Raw genomic sequence first — 10,258 nt, 5'->3', positions numbered from 1 at the left:
ATAAAGTTCATAGTATATCTCCAAATTCTTCTTTATTTTGTCCTGTATGTAATATACCTTTCACGTATAAAATAAGAATAAATCCATGTTATCATATTATATGTAAGACGTGTTATAAATTAAGTTTACAAGATCAAAAATGTTTAATGTGTAATAATGATATAAACGACATAGAGAATATTTTTATAAAAGATCAAATATATATATGTCCACATAATGATTGTAAGAAAGGATTTATTAATGAAAAGAGTTACCAATATCATATATATTTTAAACATAAATTTTTAAAAGAGAAAAATGAAATAAACAGAAAAGGTAGTAATAATAGTAATATAAATCATGATATATATAATAATAATATAAACGATACAATAAATTATACTATCCCCGATCAAAAAAATAATAATTTAGGAAACTTTAATAATAATATGAAGAACGGGGGGATGAATGATTCTCTTTCATTACATACGTCTCAATGGCCTAATGAACTCATAAAAAATAGCTTGGACAGTAACATAAACGCAAATATGAATAATTTAAATAATATAAATAATGTAAATAATGTAAGTAATATAAATAATATAAATAATATAAATAATGTAAATAATATAAATAATATAAATAATATAAATAATGTAAATAATGTAAATACTAATGATAAATGTAATGTTCCAAATAATAATAATATAAACCCCTTTGACATAAAAGCAAAGAAATTACAAGAAGGAAATGAACCCCTTTTCACAAACATAACTACAACGAATAAGTTTATGAATACCAACAAAATGAGTACGTCAAATATATTAACCAATAATAATAATATCACTAGTAATAATAACTACAAGTTTTTAAACAACGTCCCAGGGACTGATACGTGGACTAATTCTGTTTTTTCCATCAAATCTAATTTTGAAAAAGATGTTAACACGAATAAAGGTGAACAAAATGTTACGGATGTGCAAAATAATAAAAATAACCAACAAGATGATGAGTTAGATAATTTAGAGGATTTTATGTGAGCCACATTGTTTCTTCTAATATATATAAATATGGTTACAGTGGGGGGTAAAAAAAATGAAAAAAAATAATAAAATGAAATAAAAAGAAATAAAATGAAATAAAATAAAATAAAATAAGTAAAGAAAAATAAAGTTATATATATATATATATATATATATATTTATATATTTATAGTTATTCATAAAAAATGTATCTCTTTTTATCCTGGCAAACCATAGGAATGGGGGGTATTATAACATTTTGTGTATTGTAATTATCTGTAAATTATAAAGGATGAATTTTTTTAATTAAAATGGGATGTCTTCTATGTAAGCATCCCACAATATTGATATGTACATATATATATATATATATATAAATATATTTTCCTATTTTTTTATCTCTACTTTGATTTTTATTTTTTATTTTTTATTTTATTTTATTTAATTTTTTTTTTTTTTTTTTTTTTTTTTTTTATTATTTCTTTTCACCTGTAAAAATATTTTTGAACAACAAAAAAAACGAAACTATGAAGATGATAAGAATCAATATAAGCTCGATATTGAAACTAAAGGAACTCTCGAAGATATAGAGCATATTTATAAAATATTCTTTTGTGTTAACAATAATGATTACTATTAGCATAGAGGAATTAATATATTTAAAGAATATAACCCAAAAAAAAGGTATATATTTTTTTTCATTTCCTGATATAGCTATATTCATATTTTTTCTTAAAATATCTATGTTTCCTATATAAAGCCAATAAATACATTTTTTTAAAATATTTATTTTATCATATTCATATAATATTTTTTTGTATTGTGTATTTATATTATTATTCCTGTGTGTTATTTTCTGTTGGTTTTTTTTTAATTTATTTATAACTTCAATATATGAAATAAATATAGTTATTATATTTAAAAGAATTCCTATGATCATTATATGTATAAAATAATTTTTATACATATATATTAAAAACATCCCAGGTAATAATATAATCCATGTTATAAAATGTAATAAACATGAAAAAATTCCGCATTGACTACATTGAAGTCTTAAACCAAAAATCCATGAAGAATATATTATTTGACATGATATAATAAATATTAAAAAACTTCTATACATAGAATATAATATTATTTCACTTATAATATTATTATTTCTTTTAAAATCTATGATATGTAATATGGTAAATATGTATATAATAAAGAATAAGAAAAAGTTCCCATATCTTTTTATCCTTATCAAATTATTCTCAACGACATTTTTTTTTTTTTGGTCTTTTTTCGTCTTCTTTTTCATCATTTCATCAGACATATTTTTTATATTTTTTTTTTCCATTTTATAAATATTATTATAATTATTGTCGATATCAGTATTTGTAGAGCTACTAAAACTATTACTATGATTTTTTTCATCATATGTTTGTTTTTTTCCATGATCATATTTTATTATTTCCATATTCGTACTATGTGATGAAGAATAAAATGATACACTGTCTTTTTTATAAGAAGATGATTGTATAGAGTTCATATGATTAGATATTTGAGCTAAATCATGATGTTCATCTGATTTATCATAGGTACTATAATAATTATCTTCCCTTGTATTATAATTATGAATAAATTTATTTGTATCTTCACCTTTATTTTTACCATTACTTTTACTTTTACTTTTACTTTCATATTTGCCATCATTTTTACTTTTCCTTTTCCTTTTACTTTTTATTATTGTTGACAGAGAATGGTGGATGTCATACTTTTCATACTTCTTTACTAACGACTTGTAACTATAGATCTTTGTGTCCTTTTGCTGGTTCTTATTATTTGTAAAAATAAGTTCGTTTATTATATTGAAGGGACCTAATAACTGCATTAATACAATAAATATAGTAGAGAAAAGAAAAGAATATGTACTAAAGAATAAACATAATTTTTGCCACACAGCATATTTTTGTTTATATTTATATAAATAAACAAAATGATTGTTATGGTTTGGATTATTTATTTCATGTAACATATTAATATATGTATTACATTTAATAAAATTGAATTCATCAGTATTATTATGACTAAGACTTTTATTATATAGAAAATATTCATAAGCTTCATTTTTTAAATAAAAATACATATTTAATATATAAAAGGCAAATGTATAAATACTAATTTTAAATATATTTGTATTTATATTAAAGTAAGATGCAAATGTACTTAATATAAATATAGAGGAACTTCTAGCTAGTGTTCCATATAAAAATATTGTTAATTTTACATATCCTACTTGTTTAAATATTAATAATATTTCTTCATATATTTGTTGATTCTGTGGAGGTATATAGAAAAAAAAAGTATTCATTATAACTACTGATTTGGTTGTTATCCAATTAATTATTATAACAAAAATAAAAAATTTAAAAACACGAAAATTCTCTTTTAATAATAAAAAATAACAAAATATCAAAAATAATGTACTTATTATTATTAAATAAATATAATTTTTATTATTACTTATAAACCATATATTTTCATAAAAATTTACAAAAACCTCATCATTATAAGATATACATTGACCTAAAGATTCAACATACAAACTATTAGGTATATATGTACAATCAATATCTCTATTCAACAAATCTATAAATATTTTTGTCATACCATATTTCTGTTCTTCTTTTCTATCAAATATTCTAAATATATTCTGTAATAATTCAATAGAGAAATTACATATTTCTTTTGAACAAAATGTTATGGTTCCATATAAAGAAAATAAACTTAATATACTCATATGTGGACACAATAATCGACACGATTTTATATAATTCCCTTGTGATATTAATCCTAAACATTGATGAAATATGAATAAAGGAACACCATATATTATATATAAAAATGAATATACAATAGTTAAAGATTCAGGAGAATAAAATATATTATTATTATAATGATTACAAGATTGCCATCCTGAATTATCACATATTACTACCACACAACATAATAAAAAAAATGTACCACCCCATCCTAGCTGTAATCTACCCGTAACTATATTTCTTGTCTCAGTCTTGTTTTCTATATTTGAATACTTATTCTCATTCTTTAATTTTACAAAATAATCAGTATCCTTAAACCATTTATAACTCTCTTTTAATAAATTCTTTTTAAATAAAGCAATCGATTCCTTCTCAATTTTTTTCTTCATCTCAGATTCATCCTTCCTCATTATTACCACGAAAACGCTCTTACATAAATTATTATTACTACCTTTCTTATAGGACCCTTAGCTATGAATATAAAAATAAATATTTATAAAAATATAATAATATACATGTATTTATATTTTTTTTTTTTACGTCATACGTAAAACTATGCATCAAAATATACCTGTCTATATTATGAACTTTTTTTTTTTTTTTTTTTTTTTTTCCCCCCTCCTATTTTATGACTTTTGGCTGTTAATAAATAGAAACACAAAAACAATAATACATATATATATATATATATATATATATGTACCTGTGTGTATATACATATTCCTTTTGTGAAAAGGATGTTGCCGCTTTTATATTATATCATCTTTCTATTTTAAGAAAAAAAAAAAAAAAAAAAAGGAGTTGTATAAAGTTTCTTTTTTTTTTAATATAATTATAAAATAAACACACATATATATTTATATGCATATATACATACATACGTATATTAAATTTTTTATTGAAAAAATTTTATCAACAATGATATTTTTTTTACATTGTTCAAAAGAAAAACTTCATTGGAACTAAAAATTATATGATACATAACAATAAATAATATGTACAATTAATATCTATATCCTTTTATTTATGACTCATAAAATAAAAATGATATAAGGATATAAATAGGTGACATCCTCATTATTTTTTTTCATATTACATCAAATGGTAATATGTACTTCATGGTGGGTGATATGAAAAATTAATTGAACGAGAAGTCACAAAAAAATGAAATATAAAAAAAATAAATGAATATATTTATATATATATATATATATATATATATTTTATATTCTAGTGTCTCCTCATGGGTGCCATGTTGAGTGGATATATATTCATATGATGAATAACTGTATCAGGGACAAACAAATTCGAGCATTTATAATCTTCAAAAGCATTATCTCTTTTAAAAATTATACAAAAAATTCTGCATAAATCGTTTTCTTTATTGTGCGCAACTATATTTGATATGATTGAATTCAAATGACCATTTAAGAAATTATCTTTATAAGGATTATGATTATACGTGCAGTTGCAAGTATTTAATGTTGTATAATCATTATAATTTATTTGTTTTATTTGATTTCTATTTCTTTGAGTATTTACTATATTTGGGGGGGTTCTTTCGTTTACAACATTATTCATTTTCTTTGAGTTTTTATTATTTTGATAATTCATTTGATTTCCCCTTGGACAGTTATATATGTTATGTTCCTTTGTCTGATTATTTGTTTTATTTTCATTTGTCTGATTATTTGTTTTATTTTCATTTGTTTGATTATTTGTTTTACGTTCCTTTGTCTGATTATTTGTTTTGCGTTCCTTTTTCTGATTATTTATTTTGCATTCCTTTTTCTGATTACCCATTTTGTCTTCTTTTTTCTTACTATCCATTTTTTTTTCTTCTTTTTTCTTACTATCCATTTTTTTTTCTTCTTCTTTCTTACTATCCATTTTTTTTTCTTCTTCTTTCTGACTCTTCATTTTATTTTCCCCTCCCTTGCGTTGTCTTTTGTTTGCATTCTTTTTATACCTCCTATTCTTTTTCTTTCCATTTAAAATATTTCCAGGTTTAGTTACAAAGGGTGCATCAGGGTTTCCTGAATGGGAAAAAAAGTTAACAAATTGTTATATTGTGTCCACAAATAAATAGGAAAAAAAAAAAAAAAATACATATATATATATATATATATATCATATTTTGTACTTGACATAGGTGAGGTAAAATTATTCTCGGCTTTCACTCTGGTAATAGGTAACTTTTGAGGGTTGGGAACAACTCGTTGAGTTCCTTCAGGAACATGAGATTGATCATGGCAAAATCTGCAACGTGAACCCAAGTGACATCCACGAGTCCATTCATATTTACAAGGACTGCACCTACCTAATGTAAAAAAATATATATATATATATATATATTACATGTGTATATATGTATCCCTTTGAAATTATATATTTTAGGTACATTTTTTCATTTAAAAAAAAAAAAAAAAGAAAAGCCCTGAACTGTTCATAATTTTTTAACACAAAAAATGTATAATAATGTTACATATATGAAAAATCATATAAAATATTATGAACAGTACAGAACTTTTTTTGCTTTTTTATTTTTTTATGCCCTTATATATTTCACCCATTTATTAAAATGTAATCACACATATATATATATATATATATATATATATATATATTTTACCCTTATGATGGAATTGAGTTCCAAAAGAGGGCATGTTATTTACAGGTTGGATGTTATATGTAGGATTTCTTATATCAACATCCTTTGTGTTATTTTGTGGAAATCTATGATTTTCCTGCTCATTGAAACTTTTGTTTTCATGCAAATTTGCATGGAAATTATTACCGTTGTTTCCATGTTGTGCAGGATTTTTTTTGTTTTCACACATCGTAAATGAATCCTCGGTTTTTGGCAATGTACATAAATGTTGTTTGTTAGTTAGATCTGATGTATCAATTGTGTACATTCTCCTTAATCCGAATTCATAATTTTCATAAGGGATGTTTATGAAAGTTTTACCAACAGACGAATTTATCATGTTTCTTGTTTCGGGTAAGTCGACCCATGCTTGACATCTTTCAGGCATATCATTGTTTAGGTATCCAGTGTGCGCATTAGTAAAGTTATTTTTTAACATATTATGATTTGAATTCATTTTATATGTATATAAAGAAATGAATAAGTAAATAAATATTCACGGAAAAAAAAAAAAAAAAATATATATATATATATATATATATATATATATATTTAATTTGAAAGTAGGCGTATCACATATATATATATATATATATATATAAATATAGTTATATCCTTTCAATGGAAACACAAAATAAAAATAAATAAAATATAACATAAAATAATATATTGTTATGATTTTTAGTAATTATCCACAAAATTGTATTTCTTCTATATCAATTTGTATAAATATATATATATATATATATATATATATTCTTATATTTCCATGAAATGGAATAATATAATTTTCATATATATTTCTTAAGAAATCTTCAAAGATCTTAAAAAAATGAAGGAAATAAAAAAAATGATGAAATTTATATAAAATATCAAAGGTATTTTTATAAATGTGTTATGAGAAAATATTCTTTAACTTTTTTGAAATTTTAAATTATTATAATATGTTTTACACATTATTTTTTTTATTTTTGTTATTTATATTTTTTAAAAATAATATTAAAATGTTAAAAAAAAAAAAAATAATAATAATAAAAAGAAAGAAACAATATTACTATATATTTATATATATATATATAGATAGATAGAAAATACGTACAATAACATGTAATTAACACACCTTTAGAAGTACAGCGATTTTTTTTTTTTTTTTTTGAGTAAATTCAATTATAAAAAAAAAAAAAAAAAAAAAAAAAAAAATATTAAATTGAATATGAAGTAATAATACATATATATATATATATATATATATTTTTATTTCCATATGCTCTTAAATGTCTATATTACAATATATTCTTAATAATAAAAAATTACGGTTCTTCTTTTCCTATAAATATATGCACCATCGGCTAATATAAGAGCATTAAAAAAAATATATATATATATTTTATATTTAAGGAACTAATTGCCCTTTTAAAGGTCTTTTATACATAAAAAAAAAAAAAAAAAAAATATACGTCAATATAATATAATAAACAAATATTATATATTTTTTTTTATAAGAATAAAGGTTATACAATATATATTTTTTTCTATAATTATAATATTTAAATTTCAAATTAAGATAGCTCTATATATATATATATATATATATGTATATATATGTATGTACTAAAAAGTACATATGTTCATAATAAATTCAATTAATGAAATGTTGATGCACAAATTGATGGGGAATGTTTTTCTTATGTAATCATATTTTAAATATTTTGCACTAGTAAATAGCATATCAGTACATATATTATATATATATATATATATATATATATATATATATATTTTTTTTTTTTTTACTCTTTTAAAGAGAATGTATTATAATACATTTAAATGTGTTAACTGTGTAAGCTTTATTAAATTCTATAAGCATATGAAAAAAAAAAAAAAAAAAAAAAAAAAAACTATAAATTTACAAAAAAAATGAATGATAAAAATTATTTGATTTTCCCACACATGAAATGAAAGCTCATAAATATAAATATATATGTATATCTATTTTTTTCTTTTTTTTTGACCTTCAAAATATTGAACCTTCAGGTATAATATAAAAAGTTACAAAATATTATATATATATATATATATATATATATATTTATATATTTATATACACTGTTAGAAAAAATTTAAAAAGAATTAATAAATACATATATATTGATAAATAATTAATTAAATAAAGGCATATGAATTAATATATTTCATATTAAGGCTAGAAAGGCATATAAAATGAATTCAAGAAATAAAAAAAAAAAAAAAAAAAAAAAAATACACACATAAAATAAATAACAATAATTATTATTTTGATTAAATATATAAAAGTGATAATTATAATATATATATATATATATATGTTGGGAATGTATGTAGATTTTCTTTCTCCTAATTTATATATTGTTATGTAGAAAAATGATATATTTAATAAAACGATTATAGTTAATATATATATATATATATATATTTATTTATTTATTATTTTTTTTTGTGTTTGTGCCTCTTATTTTGTAATGTCATTTTTTCGTATGAAGAGAAGATTAAATTTTGTGGTCAAGCGAGGAATTGAAGAATTATGGGAAAATAGTTTTCTTGATAATAATGTGGATATGAAGAAGATAGAATATAGTAAAACAGGAGATGCTTGGCCTTGTGTTTTATTAAGGAAGAAGAGTTTTGAAGATTTGCATAAATTATATTATATATGTTTAAAAGAAAAGAATAAATTATTAGGAGAACAATATTTTCATTTACAAAATAGTACAAAAATGTTACAACATGGAAGATTAAAAAAAGTAAAATTAACAATGAAAAGAATTTTGACTGTTTTATCACGAAGAGCTATTCATGATCAATGTTTAAGAGCAAAGGACATGTTAAAAAAACAAGAAGAAAGAGAATTTTATGAAATACAGAAATTTAAATTAAATGAACAATTATTATGTTTAAAACATAAAATGAATATTTTAAAAAAATATAATTCTTTTTCACTCGAACAAATTTCTTTAACTTTTTCTATAAAAAAAATAGAAAACAAAATACAACAAATTGATATTATACTTAATCCTTTAAGAAAAGAAACTATGTACTTATTAATTCCACATTTTAAATACCAAAGGAAATATTCCGATTTACCAGGTTTTATATCATGGAAAAAACAAAATATAATTGCCCTACGAAATAATATGAGTAAATTACACAGGCTATATTGACGCGCATAAATATATACCCACATGTATATATATATATATATATATATATATATATAAATATACATGTTTATATTTATTTTTTTTTAAGGTTTTCTTTTTATGTACACAATGTTATTATTTTTTTTTTATTATTTTTTTTTTTTTTTTTTTATTTTTTATATACAACCAATTAAATAAGAATAATAATATTTATATAACGTGTGTATAACGGCACTTATACACTAATTTAAAAAAAAAAAAAAAAAAAAAAACATACACACACACAAATATTTATATATTCAAATAAATATTTTTAAAATATAAATCATACAACCAATACAATTCAACTTGTTTCTTTATATATCATTTTAAATATACGTTAAGGTGTTACAAAATAATAAAAAAAAAAGGTTATTCTTTCGAGATATTTGTATGGTTTATTATAAAGGATAAAAAAATATACGATCAATTATTTCAGGTATATTCATATATAAATAATTATAAAATAAACAACAAAGGTTGTGTATAATATTAAGTGGAAATAATACAAGGGCTGTACATAAAAAGGAGTATATAATATATATATATATATATATATATATTATATATTTTTTTTTTTTTTTT

The 10,258-nt window shown here is 20.3% G+C and overlaps 4 protein-coding genes across 4 annotated transcripts in view; 2 read left to right on the top strand and 2 right to left on the bottom strand.

Annotated features, from left to right (window-relative positions):
- The window catches only part of PF3D7_0315800 (zinc finger protein, putative), a gene marked incomplete at both ends in the record, with an annotated part of 1,098 nt that extends 79 nt beyond the window's left edge, over positions 1-1,019 (top strand). The window contains one exon of the mRNA XM_001351192.1: positions 1-1,019. This exon is cut by the window's left edge and continues 79 nt beyond it. Within this exon, the coding sequence (XP_001351228.1) occupies positions 1-1,019 (1,019 nt within the window).
- A 175-nt stretch (positions 1,020-1,194) lies between these two features.
- On the bottom strand, positions 1,195-4,218 carry PF3D7_0315700 (conserved Plasmodium membrane protein, unknown function; the record flags this gene model as incomplete). The annotated part of the gene is made up of 2 exons (XM_001351191.1): positions 1,195-1,277; positions 1,491-4,218. 2 exons carry the CDS (start codon positions 4,216-4,218, stop codon positions 1,195-1,197), a joined length of 2,811 nt encoding a protein of 936 aa, XP_001351227.1.
- An 820-nt stretch (positions 4,219-5,038) lies between these two features.
- Positions 5,039-6,915, bottom strand: PF3D7_0315600 (zinc finger protein, putative; the record flags this gene model as incomplete). The annotated part of the gene is made up of 3 exons (XM_001351190.1): positions 5,039-5,844; positions 5,952-6,128; positions 6,441-6,915. The coding sequence occupies 3 exons, from the start codon at positions 6,913-6,915 to the stop codon at positions 5,039-5,041; spliced, it is 1,458 nt and encodes a 485-aa protein (XP_001351226.1).
- Positions 6,916-8,956: 2,041 nt separating this feature from the next.
- Positions 8,957-9,655, top strand: PF3D7_0315500 (mitochondrial ribosomal protein L29/L47 precursor, putative; the record flags this gene model as incomplete). Its single annotated transcript, XM_001351189.1, has 1 exon — positions 8,957-9,655. The coding sequence occupies one exon, from the start codon at positions 8,957-8,959 to the stop codon at positions 9,653-9,655; it is 699 nt and encodes a 232-aa protein (XP_001351225.1).
- Between the last annotated feature and the right edge of the window lie 603 nt (positions 9,656-10,258).

Source organism: Plasmodium falciparum (genome assembly GCF_000002765.6).
Source record: "Plasmodium falciparum 3D7 genome assembly, chromosome: 3".
Taxonomy (NCBI): domain Eukaryota; phylum Apicomplexa; class Aconoidasida; order Haemosporida; family Plasmodiidae; genus Plasmodium; species Plasmodium falciparum.
Note: the sequence above shows the minus strand (reverse complement) of the source record. Positions and strands in the feature narration are given on the sequence as shown.